The sequence below is a fragment of the Orcinus orca genome, chromosome 1, assembly GCF_937001465.1.
Source record: "Orcinus orca chromosome 1, mOrcOrc1.1, whole genome shotgun sequence".
NCBI lineage: Eukaryota > Metazoa > Chordata > Mammalia > Artiodactyla > Delphinidae > Orcinus > Orcinus orca.
Window position 1 is genome coordinate 100,156,391 of NC_064559.1, and position 24,633 is coordinate 100,181,023.

The window sequence follows — 24,633 nt, forward strand, 5'->3', positions numbered from 1 at the left end:
CGTCTGGCTGCAAGGCTTCTTGAATAATTCACCATCATAACAACCCAGCTTCAGGGAGGGAGAGTTAGGGCGCAGCCAGAACGACAAAATGAGGTAGCAGGGATTGGAGATTGGGATTCCCAACGGGGCAGTTTCTGGGCACTGAATGGTCCCTATCCTGAGGCTCCCAACGGAGGAAGTTCAAGAATCCATCTTCAATCTCCCCCAACCCTTAGAGTGTGCTGGTGAGTGTAAAACGAGGCGCATGCGCGCTTCTCCCTTCCCGCGCCCTCTTTCCGAATAGACCCCCAGATACGCTTGCGCCCTATTAGGGCTACGGCTGGTCAGCGAAAACAGTCCGTCCCCAGCACAACCAATAGGACGTGAGGAAAGGGCCTGCGTCCCGCCTCCTGACGATTCGGGGGTCTCCCTTCTTGAGCTAGGCCCCGGCCCCGCCCCGCCGGCCCCGCGGGGCTCGCGGCTGCGCGTGGTGCAGTGCAGCCTAGCTCTGCTGAGCCCCCTTCTACCGCCCCGCCCACCCCGCTTTGCAGGCTGCTCTGGGATTTCCCTTCGCCTCCGTTTGGGGCTGCTGTTTCGCTTCGCCGACGGTAGGCGTAATGGATTTTGCACTTTTGGGATCTTAACTCTCCTTTCCCTGCGTCTGCACTTCACCTTTTTATCATCATTGTTATTATTAATTGTAGGGATGGTTGTATTTTACTAATGAAGAAGAGGGGGAAATCTTCAAATCCTCTTCTACCCACTTGCTTTTTTGAGGGGTGGAGTGGAAAGAAAGTCTATGTAATTTATCCATTCTTCAATCATCCGACGGATGTTCAATGAGCACGGGACGAGCACCGGGTGCTGTGCTACGTACTGGAGATACAGACTGATCCCCGCCCTACTGGGCTTTCTCACGGACAGATCAGCAGACAAAGGAGTTAGCAGGCTACTGGGTGCTATAACTGACATTAAACCATTTGTACAATTAATTGCAAATGTAATAAGAGCTACAAAGGAGATGTAAGGGCTCCTCACACACAGGAGGAGTGTGTGTGAAAGGAGAGAATTTCTTGGAGAAAATGACATATGAGCTGAGTTCTGAAAGAAAGATGAATAGGCACTACCTAGGCTAAATGGAGGTGAAGAGTGATGCATACGAAAGAGCCTTTGGGAGGATTCTGAGGCAGAAAGGATGTAGAACAAGGGGGCCAGTCTGTGGCAGGCTGTAATTGGAGGCTGGTCTCCGTCGTGCCCCTTACAGTCTGATTCCTACACAGCAGCCAATGTGATCTTTTAAAAATATAAATCTGATGTTGTCACTTCCCTGCCCCAAAATGTCCAGTGAATTTCCATTTTGGAACAAAATTCAGACTCCTCACTGTGGCCACCAAGGCCCTGCAGAAGAACTTGACCCCCAACCTTTTACTCCAAACTCACTGCTTATCACTGTCCCACTCACTCCTTCTGTCCAGCTTCCTTACTCCCCTTTTTTTTTTAAAGATTTTTTTGTTTTGATGTGGACCATTTTTAAAGTCTTTACTGGATTTGTTACAATGTTGCTTCCGTTTTATGTTTTGGTTTTTTGGCCTCAAGACATGTGGGAATTTTAGCTCCCGCACCAGGGATTGAACCGGCACCCCCTTCATTGGAAGGCTAAGTCTTTTTTTTTATTTTTAATTTTTTTTTATTTTTGGCTGCGTTGGGTCTTTGTTGCGGTGCGCAGGCTTCTCTTGTTGTGGAGCACAGGCTCTAGGCACGTGGGCTTAGTAGTTGTGGCATGTGGGCTCAGTAGTTGTGGCTTGTGGGCTCTAGAGCACAGGCTCAGTAGCTGTGGTGCACGGACTTAGTTGCTCCACGGCATGTGGGATCTTCCCAGACCACGGCTCAAACCCGTGTCCCCTGCATTGGCAGGCGGATTCTTAGCCACTGAGCCACCAGGGAAATCCCTGGAAGGCTAAGTCTTAACCAATGGACCGCCAGGGAAGTCCCCCTTCCCCTTTATTTTGTTTCATAGTTCTCACGGTCACCTGAAATTACCTGTTTTTTGTCTTCCACCACCACTAGAACATAAGCTCCATAGGGCCAGGGACTTTATAATCTTATTCATTACTGTATCACCAGGGTCTAGAACAGTGCCTGGCACATAGTAGATGCCCAATTATGATTTGTCAAATATGTGTCTTGGGGAGCACATAGCAGGGGTGCCCAGCTCATTCAGGGGTGTCAGGAAAATGGTACTGATGGTAGGGATATTAAGGCTGAGGAGTTAATGATGAAAAAGAATAGTTATTCATTTTTTTTCAAGAGAGGAGAAGAAAATAGCATAGAGCAGAGAGGCAAGATGGAATGTGGCCTATTAGACGAAATGTGATTGGAGCATATGGTCCAAGTGGAGAGGTGAGAAATGAGACTGGAACAAAGATGCCAGGTCCCGGTAGCCCTCTTAAAAGGCAGTGTGGAGCCGTTGAAGGATTTTAGGAGGGAGAGTGGTAGCTTCAGAATTTGTATTTTAGTTAGACCATCCAGTTCTTGGTGAATGGATTGGAGGAGAAAAGTAGAGTGTAGGAGGCCAAGCAAGAGATGTTTCAGTAGCTTAGAAGAGAATAGACAGGGAGAAGGGTACAGGGAAAGGACAGAGCCAAGGATGAACCCCATGTTCTGTGAGGAAGAGGTTCTATTCATGGGGAAAAAAAACACAGGAGGAAGAGTGGGTTTGGCTGGAGGAGATGATGCTCTCATGATGGTCCTGCTGAAGTGTCTGTGAGACACCCAGAGGAAAGGTCTGGAGGGCAGAGTCACATCACAGAGTCCATCCCAGGAGAAGGATTGGGATTGGAAGTGGAGATTGTGGAACCAGAAAACAACTAGAAGGTTAGTCAAAGCCATGGGTTATCTCTGTGGAGAGAGCATGACGTATGAGAAGAGAAGGCCTAGGACAAAACCCTAAGGAACAGACAGAAAGAGGACGCGAAGCCTGCAAAAGAGAAGGAACGGCCAAAGAAGTGGGAGGACATCCAAAGCAGCAGAGTGTGGAGTCATGAAAACAAAAGAGAGTGCTTCTAGGAGGTAAAAAGTCCAGTCGAATAAGGGCTGAGCAGGGACTTCCTTGGTGGCGCAGTGGTTAGGAATCCACCTGCCAATGCAGGGGACGCGGGTTTGAGCCCTGGTCCGGGAAGATCACACATGCCACAGAGTGCCACAACTACTGAGCCTGTGCACCACAACTACTGAGCCTGCGAGCCACAACTACTGAAGCCCCTGTGCCTAGAGCCTATGCTCCGCAATAAGAGAAGCCACCGCAATGAAAAGCCCATGCACCGCGACGAAGAGTAGCCCCCACTCGCCGCAACTAGAGGAAGACTGCACGCAGCAACAAAGACCCAACGCAGACCGAAATAAATAAATAAATAAATTTATATTAAAAAAAAAAAGGCTGAGCACTATTCATTGGACTTAGCAACAGAGGGATCATTAGTGACCTTGGCAAGAGCAGTTTTGGAGCCAGGAGGTCCAGTATCAGCCCATGGAGTGTAGGAAGTGGAGAGAGGTGTAGCAACTCATTCCAGAGGTTTGGCTCTGAGTAATATTACATGCATTGTTGCCTGAAATCCTCATAACAACCCATGAGGCAAGAGTTTTGGAGATGAGAAAACGGAAGCTCTGAGAAGTCAAGAAACTTCCCAATATCTCAGTTCTAGTGAGAAATGAAGCAAGGATTTCAATCCTGTATAATCACTCGGGTGTTCATGCTGAAACACCCTTCCTTATTGCCTCTTCTTGAGGGAAACAGGAGAGAAATGGTGGCGGCTGGAGGGAGCAAGGGTGGAGGTAGAGGCCTCGCACAGAAGACTCCTTCTACTGTACCTGGAGGGAAGAAATGAAGCCTGGATAACAATAACAGTAATAATTCTAGCCATCTATATGGAATTTTACAGTTCACAAGGAACACCTCAGATTTTTTTTGTGTGTGTGGCTGCGTTGGGTCTTTGTTGCTGCGCACAGGCTTTCTCTAGTGTGGTGAGTGGGGGCTATTCTTCCTTGTGGTACAGGGCCTTCTCACTGCAGTGGCTTCTCTTGTTACAGAGCACAGGCTCTAGGCGTGTGGGCTTAGTAGTTGTGGCTCGCGGGCTCTAGCGCACAGGCTCAGTAGTTGTGGCTCATGGACTTTGTTACTCCACAGCATGTGGGATCTTCCCGGACCAGGGCTCGAACCCCTGTCCCCTGCATTGGCAGGTGGATTCTTAACCACTGCACCACCGGGGAAGTCCCTTCTCAGATACTGTTATCTTCAATGAGCCTCATTACAACCCTGCATGGGAAGCTCAGAACAATAAGGAATGTGCGAACAGGCTCACAGTTGTTCAGTATTTGAATCATACTTCCTGTTGCCTCCACCAAATCGCCTTAGTTAGGTCTCACTCTCACTGTAATAGTCTTGTTCAGAGTTAACCTCATTCTTCCTGAAGTTCACCACTCCTTTGCTTCAAACCACACCAAGGACAGTCTCTGAAACACTGACAAGCAGGACCTTAAACAGCGAGAAGGTGCGGTTGGTAACTTAACCCATTCATTCATTCAGTAAACTTGAGCCCCGATTCTGTGCTTGTCTCTAAGTGAAGAGTTTTAAAGTTTCAGAGAAATATTAACCATGAGATTTGCCCTGTGACCATTTATAAACTTACAGAAGACTAAAAATATGCAACTGAAATATCTGGGAGGCTGTATGACATGATGGCTAAGAGCTGCTTGGGCTTCAGGGTAGGACAGACCTGAATTTAGGCTTGACTCTGCCACTCACTTGACCTAAGTCAGTTTTCTCGTCTGTAACATGGGGTTGTCAGGCTAATGCATGTAATAAGCACTCATGAAAGGTTGGCTGTTGGTATCTTGAGAAAAATTATATGGGAGCATGTGAGGTACAAATACTTTCCATTTGCACTGGGCTTTACAAGTATGCTATGGTTATTGTTTAAGAGTTGGTTAATCAGGGACTTCCCTGGTGGTCCAGTGGCTAAGGCTCCGTGCTCCCAATGCAGAGGGCCCAGGTTCAATTCCTGGTCAGGGAACTAGATCCCATATCCTGCAACTAAGTTTCCGCATGCCGCAACGAAGATCCCACGTGCTGTAACTAAGACCCAGCACAGCCAAATAAATAAATATTTTTTTAAAAGAGTTGGTTAATCAAACTAACTTTATTGCCATAATCATTTGGCAACATATGCATGTATCAAATCATCAGTTGTACGCCTTAAGCTTACACAGTGTTACATCAATTATATCTCAATAGAGCTGAAAGAAAAAAATTGGTTAATCAGATGAATCCAAGGGTGAAGCCACACCCTAGCAATTAAGGGGCAGAAGGGTCTCACTGGAGAAACAAGTTATTTGTTGATTTTTTTTTTTTTTTTTTTTTTGCGGTACGCGGGCCTCTCACTGCTGTGGCCTCTCCCGTTGCGGAGCACAGGCTCCAGACGCGCAGGCTCAGCGGCCATGGCTCACGGGCCCAGCCGCTCCGCGGCATGTGGGATGGCTCACGGGCCCAGCCGCTCCGCGGCATGTGGGATCTTCCCGGCCCGGGGCACGAACCCGTGTCCCCTGCATCGGCAGGCGGACTCTCAACCACTGCACCACCAGGGAAGCCCGAGAAACAAGTCATTTGATGTCAGTAATCAGGAGGAGTGGTGTATCTTCAGATCAGAAACCAGAGCTGAAAGGACAGGTTCCAGGTTGACTGGTAAGGTTTATCCATTCATTCATCTCTTGAGTATTTTTTGAGCACCTACTCTGCTATGCATGGCATAAGAGTGTCTCTCTTTGACTTGACCATGGAGGTGACAGTGGAACTGGGAAGGAGGCATCCTCCTTGGGGAGTTGATCTGAGACCCAAAGAGCAAGGAGCCTGTGACATGGTACTTGCCAGGCTCCAGGGCTGGAGTTTGCTATCTGAGCCAAGCCTACAGCTTGTCACAGGGCTGGCTGAAGTGGGATCAGAACTCTTGTGCTGGGTCAGCCAACCTATTTTTGTATTTCTGCTTTTCGCTTATATTTATTTCCCAGTTGTCCTCCCTTGGTGTTTAGCTGAGTCTTTTAAAAGTGCTGTGCAAGGGCTTCCCTGGTGGCGCAGTGGTTGAGAGTTTGCCTGCCGATGCAGGGGACACGGGTTCGTTCCCCCGTCTGGGAGGATCCCACATGCCGCGGAGCGGCTGCGCCCGTGGGCCATGGCTGCTGAGCCTGCGTGTCCGGAGCCTGCGCGTCCGGAGCCTGCGCTCCGCAACGGGAGAGGCCACAGCAGTGAGAGGCCCGCGTAGCGCAAAAAAAAAAAAAAAAGTGCTGTGCAGGGACTTCTCTGGCGGAGCAGTGGTTAAGGCTCCGCACTTCCACTGCAGGGACACAGGTTCGATCCCTGGTCGGGGAACTAAGATCCCACATGCCTTGCGGCACGGCCAAAAAAAATACAAAATAAAATAAAAGTGCTGTGCAAAGGGGACCGAGGAACGCATTTGTGGCCACCTAGTACGTCCCTAGTGGCTACTGCAACCTGGGCGTTTGAGGTGACTCCCCTAAGGGCAGTGGTTCTCAGTCACCCCCTAGCGGGCATTTTGGAAACGTCTCTTTAGTGGAGACCAGGATTAGGAGGCACTTTGAGGATTTAGTGGAAGGACAGGAAAGGTAGACCATCTATAACATGGAGGACAGTCCTGCACAAAGAAGAATTGTCTCTCATTCTACTTGACTTTGGGATGTTCTGCTCAACAATATATGCAAAGGGCTTCCCTGGGGGCTCAGTGGTTAAGAATCCGCCTGCCAATGCAGGGGACACAGGTTCACGCCCTGGTCCGGGAAGATCCCACATGCCACAGAGCAACTAAGCCCGTGTGCCACAACTACTGAGTCTGCGCTCTAGAGCCTGCGAACCACAGCTACTGAGCCCACGTGCCACAACTACTGAAGCCCGCACGCCTAGAGCCCGTGCTCTGCAACAAGAGAAAACCCCACTCACCGCAACTAGAGAGAGCCCATGCACAGCAACAAAGACCCAATGCAGGCAAATAAATAAATAAATTTATTAAAACAACAACAACAATGTATGCAAATATAAAATCAAATATAAATCAGCAGGACTTCATTATATAATAATGCAGAAAAGTTTTACAAGGTGTTTTTTTGTTTTTTTGAACAGCCCAATAATTTAGGAGGAGATCATTATGGAGAAGGAGGCTTAAATAAAATACATTGTCTTGACATTATTGCATCTGTCTACTCAGTGTATTAGAGCACTTCCAGCTATGCAATATACTTCGTTTAAAAGAGTTTCAATGCAGTAGCGTACCTGCAAAAGCAATGAACCAACTGCAAATATGTAATAAAAGTAAAATTTTTTTACTAGCTTCATTGAGGTGTAATTTACGTACTATAAAAGTTTCTCCTTTTAAGTGTACAGTTCAATGATTTTGAGTAAATTTACAGAGTTTTGCAACAGTTAATCTCCATTCCCACTCCAGCCCCAGACAAACACTAATCTGTTTTCTGTCTCTACAGATTTGCTTACTCTGGAATTTCATATAAATGGAATCACACAATGTGTGGTCTTTTTGTCTGGCTTCTTTCACTTAACATGATGTTTCTGAGGTACATTCATATCGTAGCATGTATCAGCATTTTGTTCCTTTTTATTGCTGAATAGTATTCCATTTAATGAAATACCACTATTTGTGTATTTATTCACCAGCTGATGGACATTTAGTTTGTTTCCATAAATAACGCTGCTGTAAATATTCATGTGCGAGTCTTCGGGTGGACAAATGTTTTCATTTCTTTTAAGGAGATACCTAGAAATGGAGTTGCTGGGTCACATGGTAACTCTATGTTTAACATTTTGAGAAACTGCCAAACTGTTTTCCAAAGTGGCTGCACCACTTTACATTCCCACGGTAACCTATGAGCGTTCTAATTTCTGCACATCCTTGCTAACACTTGTTATTGTCTGTCTTTTTGATCATAGCCATCCTAGTGCCTATGAGGTGGTATCTCATAGTGTTGGGTTTTTTTGCGGTACGTGGGCCTCTCACTGCCGTGGCCTCTCCCGTTGCGGAGCACAGGCTCCGGACGCGCAGGCTCAGCGGCCGTGGCTCACGGGACCAGCCGCTCCGCGGCATGTGGGATCCTCCCGGACCAGGTCACGAACCCGCGTCCCCTGTATCGGGAGGCGGATTCCCAACCACTGCGCCACCAGGGAAGCCCATCATAGTGGTTTTGATTTGCGTTTCCTTAATGACTAATGTTGTCAAGCATCTTTTCATGCGCTTGTTGCCCATTTTTATATTATCTTTGGAGAAATATCTATTCAAGTCCTTTGCCCATTTTTTAGTTGGGTTATCTTCTAATTACTGAGTTATAAGAGTCCTTTATATATTTTGGATACTAGGCCTCTATCAGAGATATGATTTGAAAGTATTTTATCCCATTTTGTGGGATGTCTTTTCACTTTCTTGATGACATCCTTTGAAACACAAACACTTTTCATTTTGATGAAGTCCAATTTATCTTTTTTTTCTTCTGTCATTTGTGTTTTGGAATCATAAATAAGAAACCATTGTCTAAAGAGATTCTGGACTTAAGCTATAAGAAGATGAGACTTCTGGGAACCTTGGGAGGAAGTAATAATATTTACATGTGGGAGGGACATGACTTATGAGAAGCCAGGGGACGGACTATGGCAGATTGCCTCCTAGATGGCCCCCAAATGATCCCCACCTCCTGGTGTTTACACCTCTGCCCCCCACACATCTGTATAGAAGACCTGTGTAACCAATAGGGTATTGTGAAAATGATAATGTGTGACTCCTGAGGCTAGGACCTTGTGGCTTCCGCCTTACAATCTCTTAGATCACTCACTGGAGAGGAATCCAGCTGCCATGTTGTGAGGACACTCAAGCAGCCCTATGAATTATTCCACATGGTAGGGAACTGAGGCCTTCTGCCAACAGCCAGCCCCAGTTCACCACCTATGTTAGTGGCTTAACTTGGAAGCAGAGCCTCAGCCCAGTCAAGCCTACTACAGATGATAGCAGCCCTGACCAACATCTTGGCTACAGTCTTGTGAGAAGCCTCAAGTCTGAACCATCCAGATGAGCCACTCCTGAATTCCTTACCCACAGAAACTATGTGAAATAACAAGTGTTTGTTGTTGCCTAAAACAAAAGAAAAAGAAACCACTGGCTAATCCAAGGTCACAAAGATTTACTCCTAGCCTTCCTTCTTCCAGAAAATTAAGCATTTTAGTTCTTACATTTAAGTCTGCGATCCATTTTGCTTTGATTTTTTTTTTTTGCTTTGATTTTTGATTATGGAGTGAGGTAAGGGTCTAAGTTTATCTTTTTTTAAAAAAATAAATTTATTTATTTATATATATATATTTTTAATTTTTGGCTGCTTTGGGTCTTCATTGCTGCGCACAGGCTTTCTCTAGTTGCGGTGAGTGGGGTTTTCTCTTGTTGCGGAGCACAGGCTCTAGGCACACGGGCTTCAGTAGTTGTGGCATGTGGGCTCAGTAGTTGTGGCTTATGGGCTCTAGAGTGCAGGCTCAGTAGTTGTGGCACACGGGCTTAGTTGCTCCGCGGCATGTGGGATCTTCCCGGACCAGGGCTCGAACCTTTATCCCCTGCATTGGCAGGCGGATTCTTAACCACTGCACCACCAGGGAAGTCCCTAAGTTTGTCTTTTTGCATGATATCCAGTCATCTCAGCGCCGTTTGTTGAAAAGACTGTCCTTTTCCTTACTGAATTGCTAAGGCCTAGAATCAAATAGTGAATTTGTGAAGACATGTGGAATGCACTGAATCTTATTCATAAAGATTGACTTTTAAGCATTTTGTTTTATCATATATTTTATGTTTTTGCAGCACAATAATAATTACGTATTGTAAAAATGACATATGATGAAACTTACATATTGAAATTATTAATTCATGGGCTGTTTTTGCTTCTGTTAAATCCTAATTTATTCCATTTAGGTTAGTACATATCTGACTATTTTATAATGTCTTGTAGGGAATCATGCCTAAGCATTTACTTATTGAAAACATATTTTGCTATAAAAAATAGTCCCATTATCTTTCCTTTATATGCCAATTAAGGCAACTATATTGATTCTCTTAAATTATGTGTGTAGGTAAGTCATATTATCTATAGGTTCATTTCAGGATAGTAGAGAGTATGTGAGGAAATACTTTTTATGAAAAGGGGTGCTCAGGCTGTTGGGCTGAGATCTCCCAGGACAGGGAGAGTGAAGCTTGGGAAGAGAGGCAGACCTGCCTCTCCCCAGCTGAAAATCAATCCATCTTGCCCAACCTGGGAGCCCTGGATTCTGTTTCATTATTGACAAGTTATCCCCTGACCAATGCCTTTGAAGAACACAGATCCAGAAATGTTGCCACGTAGCCAGCACTTCAGAAGCCAACTTGGGCTTCATTTTTTTTTTTTTTTTTTTTTTTTTTTTTGCGGAACGCGGGCCTCTCACCGTTTTGGCCTCTCCCATTGCGGAGCACAGGCTCCGGACGCGCAGGCTCAGCGGTCATGGCTCACGGGCCCAGCTGCTCCGCGGCATGTGGGATCCTCCCGGACCGGGTCACGAACCCGCGTCCCCTGCATCGGCAGGCGGACTCTCAACCACTGCGCCACCAGGGAAGCCCGGGCTTCATTTTGAGCAGGTAAAACACGTGTAGAAAACATGGGACGATTTTAAAACAATACAAAACAGACGCTGCAGACCAGCACAGCAGCTTTTGAAAATAACCGGCAGCTAATGTAGCATTTGGCACACTGGAGGCACTCATCAAATGTGTCATTTGTGTCATAGGACCCTGGATACAAATCTTATCGGACGCAAGTCCGTGTGCCCAACGCATAGTGAGGCCAAACAATACCACAACGTCGGAGTTTGGAGAGAAAAAGATTTATTGCAGGGCCGTGCAAGGAGACGGGTGGCTTATGCCTTAAAAACCCGAACTCCCGGAAAGAAAGCTTTCAGCAAAGCTCATTTATAGGAAAGGTGAGGGAGGGCTGTGGTTAGTTGTTGCAGACTTCTTTGGTGTCAGATCCTTTGTTCTTGAGGTCAAGTCACGGTCAGGTCACAGCATTCCTGTAAACCTCCACCGAAACAAATGTTATTCTCTATTCTGACGAGAAAGGGCAAGGTCCCAAAGGCTCAACCTTTACTCTCTGAGGTCCAGGCCCTGGCTAAAGGAGGGGGTCCTTGTGAGGGCCAGTTACCCTGCCGGGAGCGTTGGTGCAGCACCCAGTATGGGTCTTACTGCCAGTGCCCAGGCCCTGCTGAAGAGGCAGATCTCAGCTGGCGGCACCCTCAGGGCCAGGTCCCCAGACCCTGCCCAGCCATCATCACTGAGGGAGCCAGGCGCCCAGGGACCCAGCCGGCCCTCAGGCTTTTCATTTACACTGGAGAGAATGATTTGTATAGAATTGATAGGAATACATGTTGTAGCAAATACCAGTCAGGTGAATTCCCAGCTCACAACGATTGCCCTTCTTTGAGAATAGCCCCAACCACAGAGGTGGACCTCAAATAATGATGTGCAGTGTCCTTGCAGCTTAACCCTGACCTCTGGCCACCTCCTAGCGGGAGACAACTGATCTAAGCTGTACCAGTCTTAGAAATGTGAAGGGAGAAACTGAAGCTGGTTGAAGCTGTTAGCTTTTTTAAAAAATTTATTTTAATTAATTAATTAATTTAAATTTTTGGCCGCATTGGGTGTTCGTTGCTGCACGCAGGCTTTCTGTAACTGCGGAGAGCGGGGCTCTTCGTTGCGGTGCACAGGCTTCTCATTGCAGTGGCTTCTCTTGTTGTGGAGCACGGGCTCTAGGCGTGCGGGCTTCAGTAGTTGCAGCACGCAGGCTCAGTAGTTGTGGCTCGCGGGCTCTAGAGCGTAGGCTCAGTAGTTGTGGTGCACGGGCTTAGTTGCTCCGTGGCATGTGGGATCTTCCCAGAGCAGGGATCAAACCCATGTCCCCTGCATTGGCAGGCGGATTCTTAACCATGATGCTACCAGGGAAGTCCCTGAAGCTGTTACCTTAATGGCAGTGTCCATATACTGCAGTTGCTGAGGCCTCCATGGCCTGGGACCCATGGAGACCGCCGCTGCCATTAGGCTGCACAGGGGGGGATGGGGCAGAGGTTTGCTGCTGCTTTGAGGCCTGGACCTGGCCAGTGGGTGGCTGTGGTGAGGGCTTGTAGCTCTGCGGGACACAGCCCTCATCTTGTCCCCGGGGCACCCCAGCTCACCCGCTGGCCCCGCGGCTGGAGGGCCTGGAGGGTCCCGGCGAGAAGGCCGAGATCTGCCTCGGCCTAACCCACTCTCTGCTGAGAGGACCACTGCCAGGCTGACTGTTGGTGGAGCGGGACCTTTAACCATGGCGCTCAGGGTCTCGGGCTAACAGCCGCGAGCTGAGGGGGCCATGTGCCCGCCCCGCCTCATTACAAATCCAGGTTCCACAGCTGAGTAGTCAAGCGACTTAGGGCAACTTCATGACCTTTCAGAGTCTTAGGTTCCTCATCTCTAAAATGGGGAAAATAATAGTATCTGCCACATGAGAATAAAATGAGACTATGAGCATGAAGTAGCACAGAATAAGTACTCAATAAATATTATTAGCCCTTATTATAACCAACTTTATTTAGAAAATAAAATATAAAAGCCTCAAGGGCAAACCACGTTGTGAGAGAAGAAACAGGACACTCACAAACTCTGTGCCTGCAGAGGGAAACAGGGAGGGGAGTGGGGCTCTAAGGCCAACAGAGCACATAGCACAGGGAGATCAGCTCGGTGCTTCATGACCACCTAGAGCGGTGGGATAGGGAGGGTGGGAGGGAGACGCAAGAGGGAGGGGATATGGGGATATGTGTATATGTATAGCTGATACACTTCGTTATACAGCAGAAACTAACACACCATTGTAAAGCAATTATACTCCAATAAAGATGTTAAAAAATAAATAAAGCCAACAGAGGAGGTAGGGGCAAATGTAGTAAGTACTTAATATCCATAAATATTTGTGGAGTGAGTGAACTAGAGGGAAGTAAGATCACCTGCCCTCTTCCCAAGAACAAGCCCTGTGCAGCATTTCCTGGAAAAACAGGAAGTCTAGATGGGGCCGATATGACATAGTGATGATGGTTCAATTCAATGCAACAAGCTGGCACCTACCCACCCTGTGCCAGGTCTTCTACTTAGAATGAGTAAGCCATTCCTTTGGGGAGCTCCAAGCTCCTTCCATAAACACAGCCCTAACTTGTTGCAGTATTTGGTGCCAAGCAGTGTGCTAGACACACATTATCATACTTCCACCTCACAACAATTTTGTGAGATAGGAGTTATCTCTCCCCTTTTATAGATGGGAAACAGAGGCTTAGAGTGATTAAGTAATTTATTGAAGGTCAAACAGCCAGTAAGTGGTAGAGCCAGGATTCAAACCAAGCTCGTCTCACTGAGACTGTATTCAGTATAGTCTATATTCAGTATAGTCTCAGTGAGACTCTAGCTCCCATAGGGCTACAGGAACCTAGAAGAAGAAATGGTCAATTTTGCCTGGAGTGTGTCTGGAAAGACTTCACTGAGATAATTTAAAAAAACAAAAAGGCACAACAAACAAGTGGTTCCCAAGTGTCTACTCTGTACCAGGCACTGTGCTTATCTCCCTGATTTCAGTAGTGACCTGGTGAGGTGGTGGTATTCCCTCCACTTTACAGGTGACGAAGTAGGCTCAGAGAGCTGTAGTCAGTCAGGTCATAATTCTGTGTGTCACTCCCACTGAATCAATTTGATGTGGCCCATGAGGCAACACCTGGACAACCCCCTTGTCACATCCACTGAGGATGCAGCTTCGTACCACACTTTCCAGTTTCTGAACTACTTTACACAACCCCCCTGTCCTGTGATTTCCTTCTCATCTGCATCTGATGATGAAACAAGTGAGGACTGGAGAAGCACTGTCCCTCTGCCCAGGGCCCATCGTCCCTGCACTTCTCTGGTTAATATTCCCTAAACCTCACCTCTTCTCCTCCATGAAACCTTCCAGGATAACCCCAGCATGAAGGGCCTCTCTGTGCACACCTGTTACCAATTTTGTCTTTATCTGTTACCATCCGTGTAAGAGTCTGACTCTTATGAGCCTTCTGAACCTCGATAGGCAAAGACTTCTTAATCATCTCTCAGTATTTTGGCCTCAGTATTTTGCACAGTGAACCTCTTTTATTAGTATCACCTTTATTAGCATGACTAAAATTTTTTCTCAAGAAAGCAATGTGCCTGCTGTGGTTCCCATCCTTTGGGATTCGGGAGCCTCTACCCAATCCTTCATTCAGATCTTTCTTCTAGATTCTTCCTAAAGTTGTCATCCATACATGCCTTCCAGAATTTCATAGGGTGTATAATCACCAACAGCCCAGAAGAAGACAGTCAGTTGCCCTTTACAAGTATGGTTGCGATTGCCTCACTTCTCGTGTCATGTGACGCTCCCATAGTTATCACGTGACACATCCACTCCATTTTGCCGGAATTAACTCGCAGGGCTCACCTGGTACGTAGAGCTACCTCAGGCTCCTGCACCCCTGTTTTTATTTAGCTGATACTCTATCCCTCCGAGGTTTGGGAACCCCGCAGTCTTCTCATCTGGTGATGGTGTTTTCAAGTCCTTCCAGAGAGGTGAGTGGGCCAGGGCTCCCAAATTGGTCTTGTCGCTCTTTCTGGAATCCTGGCCCTCCAGGCTCTGGAATTCAGTGAACGACACACTCTCCTCGAAACCAGGCCATCACGGCCCTTTGATGGAGGGACAGATGGAGGGAAGGTGAGGTTGAGGGAGAAATGGTTAGGACGAGGGGTGGAGGAGGGTCCTGGTCGGGGTGGGCAGAGAGCTATTATTAGCAGAGGGCTTGGAGGGTGTCTGGACCCAGGTGTCTGTGGGCTTTGTTCCATTCTATTAAAGGTGGGAGACTAGGCTGGGTGCCCACAGGCAGCCGAGCCCTGCCTGGGAGAGTAGATGAGAGGTGGAGAGGGGCTTGCCCTCTAGCCTCTCCTCATCCTGTTTTCAGGAGTGTCCCAAGCCCCAGGACAGAGTAGGCATCATGGCTCCCAGCCTCATGGGATTGCTTCTACTTCAGGCCGTGTCGTGGGCATCAGGTGAGTCAAGGAGGAGGGAGGGAGCCCCGAGGCACCCTTCTGCCTTATGGTCCTTTGGTAGTCTCTGACATATGGTGGTAGCCTTCATTAGATGCTCACTAAACCCTTTTGAGTGACTGAGATCAACTGTGGGGTACATCAAGAGAATCTTTGAAATCAGTATTCAGTCTTTCCTTCCAACTAGTGTGTCCCTTCTCCCCATCTTCCTCCTTCAGCCCTTGCCTCTCTTGTGCTCTCTCCGTCCCAGGTGCCCGCCCCTGCAGCCCTAAAAGCTTTGGCTACAGCTCAGTGGTCTGTGTCTGCAATGCTACATACTGTGACTCTCTTGACCCCCTGGCCCTGCCTGACCCTGGCACCTTCAGCCGCTTTGAGAGCACACGCAGTGGGCGCCGAATGGAGCTGAGTCTGGGGACCATCCAGGCCAACCGCACAGGCACAGGTAACCACTACACCCCTCACCCAGGCTGGGGTCCTCCTGGAGCTAAATCATGCCGGCAATCACCATGGAGTTTCTCCCCTGTGCACTGACACCCTTTATTCCCTGCGGATGTCCTCAGGGCTGCTGTTGACCCTGCAGCCAGATCAGAAGTTCCAGAAAGTGAAGGGTTTTGGAGGGGCCGTGACAGATGCTGCTGCTCTCAACATCCTTGCCCTGTCACCTCCTGCACGGGATTTACTACTCAAATCGTACTTCTCTAAAGAAGGTAAGGAGGAAGGGGACAAGATGACATAGTGCAATTGACACTTTGACCTTTCCTTTGACCCTGACATCCACCCATCCCTGACATATGGGTCTCTCTTAATGCCCAGTGAAAAAAAAGATTGTCCTACCCATCTTCTGCTGAGTGCCTGGGGCCTCTCAGGCTCAGTAGGTCTGCGCTTCACCCAGAGCCCAAGTTCCCCTTAGCCCTCAACTCAGACGTAATTTAGGACTGGCAAGTGGTAGACAATGCCCCACATTCTCCTACTGACTCAGACACACATATCTTGGTCTTCTTTTTCTGCAGGAATCGAATACAACATCATGCGGGTCCCCATGGCCAGCTGTGACTTCTCCATCCGCACCTACACCTATGCTGACACCCCTGATGACTTCCAGTTGCTCAACTTCAGCCTCCCAGAGGAAGATGTCAAGCTCAAGGTGGCCACTCTGGCTGCCTCAGGCCCCGGTGGCATTGATGCCTGGTGGTTGAGAGGCCTCGGGCTAGAGCAGTCTGCAGAGAGACATAGAACGTGCCCTCTGCTCTCTGTGTTCTGTCCTGGGGTGGGAGGGAGGAGGCTGATAGCTAGGCCTGATACACTGGGTGGGCCAGTCTGTTTATGTTCCAACTCTGGATGCCTCTCTCCTCACCACCTTTGTTTCTAGATACCCCTGATTCACCGAGCCCTGGAGTTGGCCCAGCGCCCTGTCTCACTCTTTGCCAGTCCCTGGACATCACCCACTTGGCTCAAGACCAATGGGGCAGTGAATGGGAAGGGGACACTCAAGGGTCATCCAGGGGATCTCTACCACCAGACCTGGGCCAGATACTTTGTCAAGTAAGGGAACAGCAGGGCCATGGGGTCCGGACCAGCCTCCCATCTTGGACACCCTGGTCTATGTCCCAGCCCTTGATCTGGTTCCGCCTCCAGATCTCCTCAGCTCACCTTTCTACCTTCTGGGTCTTTCAGACTCAGGGCCCTCAGTTTCCCCCCACCCAGTCAGGCCTCCTATTCCCCAGGGTCTTGGTTCCCTGTCTTGGCCATGATCACTCACACCCTTTCCCTCGCCAGGTTCCTGGATGCCTATGCTGAGCACAAGTTACAGTTCTGGGCAGTGACAGCTGAGAACGAGCCTTCTGCAGGGCTATTTAGCGGGTACCCCTTCCAGTGCCTGGGCTTCACCCCTGAACACCAGCGAGACTTCATCGCCCGTGACCTGGGCCCCACCCTGGCCAACAGTACACACCGCAACGTCCGACTGCTCATGCTAGATGACCAACGCCTCCTGCTGCCCCACTGGGCCCAGGTGGTAAGGACCAGGAGCTCCATGGGTGCCCTAGTGACCCCCAAGCCCAGCATCCGAATGGCTGGCTCCCGAACAGAGTGCCTTCCCTGCCCCAACTCTTGATTCCTAGAGCACCCTGGCTGGAACCAGGTGCCCAGGTGGCACCCCTGGGGTGCTGGTGGTGGTGGTGATCCCCCTCTGCATCTCCAGGGCCCCATGAATCTCCACGGTTGTCACTTTAACCCCAAGTTGTGTTCATCCCACTGCCCACTTCTCAGGTCCTAGTGCCTCTTCCAGAACCCTTTGTGCAGGACCCAGCCTCAGTGGCTCTCTTTCCCCAGTAGTCCTTCCCTTTCCCTGTACAGGTGCTGGCAGACCCAGAAGCAGCTAAGTATGTTCATGGCATCGCTGTACATTGGTACCTGGACTTTCTGGCTCCAGCAAAAGCCACCCTGGGGGAGACACATCGCCTGTTCCCCGACACCATGCTCTTTGCCTCAGAGGCCTGTGTGGGCTCCAAGTTCTGGGAGCAGAGCGTGCGGCTGGGCTCCTGGGATCGAGGGATGCAGTACAGCCACAGCATCATCACGGTGAACCACCTGTCTCCCTTTCCGCAAAGCAGACCACCTCAGACCCCTTGCTAGTCTCACCAAAGGCTCCTCTCCAGCTTTTCCCCAGCTGGCTTACTCTTTGGAGCAAATTTTGGGATATCATGATCCCCTCTGTTGCCTTCCCTTCACAGATCTGCACACCATCACCCTCGTTCCAAATGCTTGAGCGGTTACATCTGCCTCAGATTCCTCAGCTTCTCTGGCGATGCCTCTGTCCTCACAAACCCTCGCTCCTTAGATATTACTCCCCTCACAAAGGCTGAGGCACCATAGCCCGTCTCCCTCATGTGACACTTAACTGTATTCACTGGGGGCCTTTGTCTCTGCCCTGTTCCTACCCTAGAACCTCCTCTACCATGTGGTCGGCTGGACTGACTGGAACCTCGCCCTAAACCCTGAGGGGGGACCCAATTGGGTGCGCAACTTTGTCGACAGCCCCATCATTGTGGACATCGCCAAGGACACATTTTACAAACAGCCCATGTTTTACCACCTTGGCCACTTCAGGTGAGTGGAGGGCAGGCACCCCCACTCCACACCAGTCCTGGCATCTCCTGCACTGGGATTGTATCCCCGCCCCCTCTCCCCCCTCCCCCCGCCCCAGTGAGGAAGCAGGAAGGTGCTGAGGGTGGGAACTTTGGGAGCAGCACGCATGTCCCCCTTGCACCATCTAGGCAGGCAGTGACTAGCTGGCATTCAAGACACAGACAATCCCTGAATGCCCGATGCTGATGCTGGGACTGGGAGGCGGGAGGGCAGGGCACGCCCAGCCGCACAGCTTGAGGCCTGGAGAGTTAGGGCAGAGCTTTGGAAGGGTTCTAGAGGGAGGGGGTAGGTGGTAGGGAAGATGACTTCTTAAGTGAGAGACTGATGGGAGCTGCCCTCAGGGCCAGGGGAGCTGGGCTGGGGTCCCTGACGATGCCTGTTCCCACTTCAGCAAGTTCATTCCTGAGGGATCTCAGAGAGTGGGGCTGGTTGCCAGTGAGAAGAATGACTTGGACACAGTGGCACTGATACATCCCGATGGCTCTGCAGTTGTGGTCGTGCTAAACCGGTGAGAGCAGTGGGGCCTGGGAACTGGGCTGAGGACAAGACGGTGGGCTTGGTTGGCAGGATCACACTCTCAGCTTCTCCTCCCTATCTCCCCCAGCTCCTCTAAGGATGTGCCTCTTACCATCAAGGATCCTGCCGTGGGCTTCGTGGAAGCTATCTCACCTGGCTACTCCATTCACACCTACCTGTGGCGTCGCCAGTGATGGGACAGATACCCAAGCAGGTGCCAAGGCTCAGCATGGACATCGAAGGGATAGTCAGCTCACATGCTGTCTGTGGCTACAGAGGGTGCAGCAGGACTGGGGGGGAGCTTAAGTGACGTAAGCCCAGAGGCAGTGGTTTGGGTGACTCACTCTCCCCTCTAGTTGGTGCCAGGGGCTGGAGGCCCCTAGGGAAAGGACCGGGAGGCCCCAGTGGTCCTCCACCCCCATGCTTGTGTGAGCGTGTGCTGTGTGCTGGTTGCCTGTGGAAACTGGGCCCAGGCCCAGGGTGAGCTCACTGTCTGTACAAACACAGGGGTGGGGGGTGGATGGCAAGAGAGATTAAGGAAAGGAAGAGACTAGGAAAGCTGAACCCAAAACTGGGAAGTGCTTGTCTTTCTTGGAGATGCAGAACCAGGTCCATGCAGATGTCAGCACCAGGGCACAGGCAGTGAAAGAAGCCAAGCACCAGTGGGTAGACTCAAGCACCCAGATGGCCCCCTTGGTCCAGCGAGGAAAAATGGCAGCCTCTTAAAGGAGAGAATGTCTGATCCCAGCCAGTGTGAGCAGTTTTATTCTGGGGGTGGGACCCCATTTCCAGCCATACCAACAATGGGGAAACACAGGAGCCTCTGGAATGCATGACAGTAGAAAAATCAGTCCTGGGAGCATGAGGATAAATCATTCCTCTTCAACCTCCTCAGCCATGCCCAGGGCCCGTGTGCGTGGGGCCCGGGCAGGTGGTGCCCGCTGGATGGAGACAATGCCACTGAGCAAGGCATAACCCGCCATGGCTGCCAGCCCCGCCAACACGGATAGGATCTGGTTCCGGCGCCGATATGGCTCCTCCTCAGTCTCTGGGTTTGCTGGTGTCTGGCGTGGAGGTGGCACCTCAGCTGAGGGGCAAGGAAGGAAGGTGGGTCGGGGGGCTGGTTTCTGGATCGCTGCCCACTCTCCGCAGAGCTAGCGCCCACCCCCCACCCATCTGCCCCTTACCTCCCTCCCAGGGGAAGTAGAGGCTGAGGATATGGGTGCAGTAGGCACAGAGGTTGTGCAGCCCCCGCAGGTGGGCCTGCAGTTTCCCACTGGGCAGCTTCGCCTGCTGCAGCAGGGCCAAGTAGCTGAAGACAAAGGCATCCAGGGAGGCGGGGCTGCAGCAGAGAGAAAGGGTGGGATGGAGAAGGGGGACAGATGGAGTCGGAGGAAGAGTCGGCCCTGGAAAGGTAGGCTCTGGGCAGCAGGGGAGGAGAGGACACACAGTTCTGGTCCTGGTGTGGGGAAGGCGCCCCAGGTGGCGCCAGCCTGCCTTGAATGGGACTCTATCCCAGGGCTGCATAAAGGGCACATTGAGTGCCCCACAGCCAGCAGGCCCCTCCTGGGCCTGGCGGCCCTCCCACCCTCCTGTACCACTGAGGCGGCTCCGGGCCCACACACAGCCCCACTGTCACCAGATCCAATGTCTGTCCCGAGGACCTCTTTTCCAGAGCCTGAGCCCACCCTAGCCTCTGTGGCTGTCTGAACCTGTACCTTCTTCCAAGCCACCTATGATTCCCCGGGAGTCAGACTCACGCATCTCCAAAGAAGAATTTCTGAGAGCCCAGGCGCTGAGAGAGAAGGGTCAGGCATTCCCGAGCTTCCTGGTACAGCTATAGGGGGACACCAGGTCAGCTTGCGGCTGCGGGAACAGTGCCACCTCCCCTGCCAGGCACTCCCACTCCTGGCCATCGCCCTGGGGGCTCCTCTCATACAACAGCCCCCTGTCCCAGAGGTACCTCCTTCTCCAGCTCTTCCTCCTCCTCTGGCCTGTGCTCCCCACACAGCAGCTGCAGCCGCTCCACGTACTGCCGCTGCATGCGGCCAGGCAGGAAGAAGTTGAGGGGAAAGGGCATAGCCTCTGCGTACCACTTCCGGGTTACTTCCACATAGTTCTTGGCGTCTACCCAGAAAGTATGTATCTGGATTGGGTGTATAGGAAGGAAGAAGCAGGTCTGAGCCAGTGCACCTGCCTGACCCAGGGTGGGCTTCTGGTCCCCACGCTGCTCCAAGCCTGTGGGGGGGTGTCTGTGTGTATGCCCGACCCCCTCCCCCACTGACCACCCATGCTGGGAGGTCTGGGCACACTCACCAGCACCGGGAGCAGCTTCTCCTCCAGCAGAGACATAAAGGCCAAGGTGTCTGCTCCTTGCCGGGCTGACAGATCATAATCAGCATTGTACTTCTGTGGAGGAAACATCCACTGTGAGGTGGATGCTGGAGGACTCCAGGGACACTTCCTCAAGGAGGGAGGCATCCTGTCTGGCACCACCCACACTGACCTCTGAGTGTAGCAGAGGTAGAGTGTGGGGCTTTGCTCGCTGAGGCCCCCTTGCCTGGGCCCAGTCAGTAGCCTGTTGCTGTTGGCGGGAAGCCTGGACCTTGGAGCCTGCTGGCCGTCAAGGTCCCGCGCCCATTGGGAGTTGGAAGGAAGGCCCAGCCACAAACCAGGAGCAGCTCCCAGAGTTTCCACAGAAAGTTGGCAGGATGCCTGCTGACGGCAACTTTCTAACAGTAACTTCTCCGATCCAGACACCACAAAACTAGCAGAGCGGAGCTCAGATGCAGGTTGGGCCTCAGTCAGTGCCTCGGGTACTAGGGGACGCCATCCTCATGCTCCCAAGACCCAGTGAACCCACGTCTAGGCCCCAGTGCCCAGCTCTTGGGTGTTTCTTCTATGTCATTCCATGGCCCAGGCGCCACCACCACACACATTCCAACCATACCCCCAGGTCTCAGCCTGCCACACCTTGTAGGCTCCAGTATCTGCTCCTCAGCACCCTCCTCCACATCCTGAGTAAACGCTGTCCCCAAATAACCTCTTGAGTGTGATCCTTAAATCTCTCTGAGCCTCATTCTCCCTCATGGAATAGGGATAATAATCTTTCTCTCAGTGTGGCTGTGTTAGGAGAAAACTCTTTGGAAACTGGGAAAGCTGTGTTCATACATAAGGCAACAATAGCCGAGTCCCGCCAGGAACTCTGGCTTTTACCTGGATCCCCTCTCAAGCCTCCATTAATTCCCTGGTTCCTCCACCTTTGGGAAAGTAGAAATGAATGAGGGCCCCATTTCTTTTTTCTTTTTTTTTTTTTTGCGGTACGCGGGCCTCTCACTGTTGTGGCCTCTCCAGTTGCGGAGCACAGGCTCTGGACGCGCAGGCTCAGCGGCCATGGCTCACGGGCCCAGTCGCTCTGCAGCATGTGGGATCTTCCCGGACCAGGGCACGAACCCATGTCCCCTACATCAGCAGGCGGACTCTCAACCACTGCGCCACCAGGGAAGCCCCGAGGGCCCCATTTCTGACAATATGTTCACTTTTGGAACTAGACCATGAAACTAGAAGAGCCCTTGGAAAGCATCCTGGCTAAGCCCCATAGTTTTACAAATAAGAAGCTTACGGCTCTGAGAGGTTAAGCAATTTGCTCAAGGTCACACAGCCAATGACAGTGAAAAGCACAGCCTAAGCCTCCCCAGTCCTCTCGTAATGCTCTCTCAACTTCCCCACCCTGGCTCTTAGCCTCGTCCATCCTGAGCCCCATATTATAAAGCCCAACCTGGTCCCTGAAAAAAGGGCAATGGCCCTTAGCAATCCCTGTCTGGTGCCATCTTTTTTTTTCTGGTCTCATCTTTGAGGACCTCATCTGAGCCAACTGTTCTCTCCTACTCTCCTTTCCCTTCCATGTGTCATCAGCCTGTTCATCTCTCCCTCCTCACCCAGCAGGCAGAAGTCATTGTGCCTCCAGATGCCTTGACAGTGGCCTAGCTAAATCTCTACCCTACTACTTACTACATCACAGCAACACGTCTGTGTCTCCTCAACCAGACTATATGTTCCTTGAAGCTCGGTCCCCTGTGTCTGGTTTGGCATATATTTGGTACTCAATAAATGTGTGTTGCACTGAATTGACTGAACGTCTCTCACTGGCAGCCCCCCTACCCAAGCCACCTACCTCTTTTCGAAGGTGGGTGATGATCTTGTGTGGTACTGAGATGACCTCTCCATGACTGGTCTGAAGGGCAGGCAGAGTTCCTGACGTTGAGAAAGAAGTATGTCCACCAGAGAGCTGCCTATCCATACATAACTGCACCACATCCCTGTCTGTCTCCTGCTCTTCCCCTTGTACACTCCCTTCCTCACCCCCCAGGGACACTGGGTACCTGAAGGGCTCCGCCAGGGGTTGGTGATCTTGTGCACCTTGAGTGGGGCACCAGTAAATCTGGCATAGGTCTGCAGGGAAGGAAGCAGAAGGCAGAGAGGCCAGGGACATGGTCCCCACAGGGGAATCAAGAAAAGAAATAACATTTATTGAATACCTTTTGTGCTATGCCCTATGCTTAGGAATTGCCTCACAAAAAAAGAGGTAGACATTACTGTTCCCATTTTACAATGGGCAACACAAGGCTCACAGAGATTATGGACATGTCCATGATTACAAGTCAGCCAGGAAAATCCTTCCCTCTCTCTCCTCTCCTGCCATCTACCTGGTGAACACCTAGCCTCATTTGGAAGCACTAACCATTCTTTCCTGGGCAGTCTCTATGGCCTGTTCCTACTTATAACTTAGCACCTGAACATTTTATTACACTTATTTGCTGACACGTCTATCTTTCTGTGAACAACTTCAGGGGAGGGACCAAATGCTATTCATCTTTGCATGCCAATGTTTAGTATTTGGAAGAGGCCTAATACATGCTTATTAAATGAGTGAGTGAATGTGTGAAGTGAACTAGTCTGCCTGGCTCCAAAGCATTTTCTACAGAGCCTGGCTGTGGGCCCTTTGGTTAAATAAAGAATAAACTCAGTAAATGCTGTTGATTGAGGAGGAGGAAAGGGAGGCTGAGGAGAAAGCAGCAATGCCGAGCCGGAGAACCCTGAGATCGTCCAGCCTTAGTAAACCTCTGGATGAAGAAACAGCGCCCAGAAAGAAGGGATCGTCCCAAGGTCACAGAGCCAGTAAATGGATGTTCAAGAACTAAAACTCATCTTCTGAACCCCTGATCAGGCCTCTTTCCATCGCTAAACAAAACCTAGGCTGCTACGACACAGGACACTGAGTCTATACCGGCCAGTCACGCTCTTTGATGGCCTCAGTTTCCCCCATTGCACGCGTGCTGAGGCGCCCTGGCAAAATTCGGATGACCGGCTAGTCCGGGCCCCCTCCCCAGTCCTCCAGGGCGCAGCAGAGGGCACCGGCGCCGCTCCTCACCAGCACGGCCAGGCTGTCCAGGTCCACTGAGGGCAGGCCCCAGCCCCCTGACCAGCAGAACAGCTCCATGGGCGCCGCCATCTTGCCCGCCCTCTGTCCCGGAAGCACCTCCCCCTGCGCTTCCGCCCTCCACTGTGCGGATCCGCCCCCAGCCCCTCAGGCGGATCGCAGTGGAGAGCCGGGGGAGGCCCTCAGAAGGGCGCGGCTTATCCCGGCCAGAGAGGCTGCCTGACGGCGTGGGGCGGGGCCGAGGGCTTCAGGGGAGGGCGGACGCCGCCTGATCCAGAGGTGGCTCGCGAAGGGGGGAAGGGCTTTCAGCGCGGCGCGCCTTGGAGAGTCAGGGTACCTCGGCCGAGGGGAGCCCTGAAC

The 24,633-nt window shown here is 50.9% G+C and overlaps 2 protein-coding genes across 14 annotated transcripts; one reads left to right on the plus strand and one right to left on the minus strand.

Moving 5' to 3' along the window:
* The first annotated feature begins 445 nt into the window (after nt 1-445).
* Nucleotides 446-22,960, plus strand: GBA1 (glucosylceramidase beta 1). Of its 13 annotated transcripts, none has more exons than XM_012538591.3 (12): nt 446-587; nt 14,620-14,699; nt 15,086-15,173; nt 15,421-15,612; nt 15,731-15,877; nt 16,181-16,314; nt 16,540-16,712; nt 16,947-17,184; nt 17,526-17,750; nt 18,115-18,278; nt 18,709-18,825; nt 18,922-22,960. In XM_012538591.3, exons 2-12 carry the CDS (start codon nt 14,673-14,675, stop codon nt 19,025-19,027), a joined length of 1,611 nt encoding a protein of 536 aa, XP_012394045.1. In that variant the 5' UTR covers nt 446-587; nt 14,620-14,672; the 3' UTR covers nt 19,028-22,960. The 13 variants fall into 13 exon arrangements, 11 of the variants coding, with proteins under 11 accessions (XP_012394045.1, XP_033270591.1, XP_033270587.1 ...); XR_007476688.1 differs by lacking the exon at nt 446-587 and having other exon boundaries at nt 18,922-19,940; nt 22,776-22,960; XR_007476689.1 differs by lacking the exon at nt 446-587 and having other exon boundaries at nt 18,922-19,940; nt 22,779-22,960.
* On the minus strand, nt 19,583-24,395 carry MTX1 (metaxin 1). Its single transcript, XM_004284619.3, has 8 exons — nt 24,265-24,395; nt 23,216-23,285; nt 23,008-23,087; nt 21,150-21,242; nt 20,797-20,979; nt 20,594-20,670; nt 20,021-20,175; nt 19,583-19,920 (listed from the first exon to the last, which is right to left on the minus strand). The coding sequence occupies exons 1-8, from the start codon at nt 24,343-24,345 to the stop codon at nt 19,706-19,708; spliced, it is 954 nt and encodes a 317-aa protein (XP_004284667.2). The 5' UTR covers nt 24,346-24,395; the 3' UTR covers nt 19,583-19,705.
* Between the last annotated feature and the right edge of the window lie 238 nt (nt 24,396-24,633).

Bases quoted from the DNA above. Each gene is read 5' to 3' on its own strand.
- MTX1 (XM_004284619.3), bottom strand. From the start codon at position 24,345: ATGGCGGCGCCCATGGAGCTGTTCTGCTGGTCAGGGGGCTGGGGCCTG. The intron at 23,286-24,264 runs GTGAGGAGCGGC...CCTTCCCTGCAG, and splicing joins TGGACAGCCTGGCCGTGCTG to ACCTATGCCAGATTTACTGG. The intron at 20,176-20,593 runs GTGAGTCTGACT...TCTCTGCTGCAG, and splicing joins AAATTCTTCTTTGGAGATGC to CCCCGCCTCCCTGGATGCCT.
- GBA1 (XM_012538591.3), top strand. From the start codon at position 14,673: ATGGTGTTTTCAAGTCCTTCCAGAGAG. The intron at 14,700-15,085 runs GTGAGTGGGCCA...TCCTGTTTTCAG, and splicing joins TTTCAAGTCCTTCCAGAGAG to GAGTGTCCCAAGCCCCAGGA. The intron at 18,826-18,921 runs GTGAGAGCAGTG...TATCTCCCCCAG, and splicing joins GTTGTGGTCGTGCTAAACCG to CTCCTCTAAGGATGTGCCTC.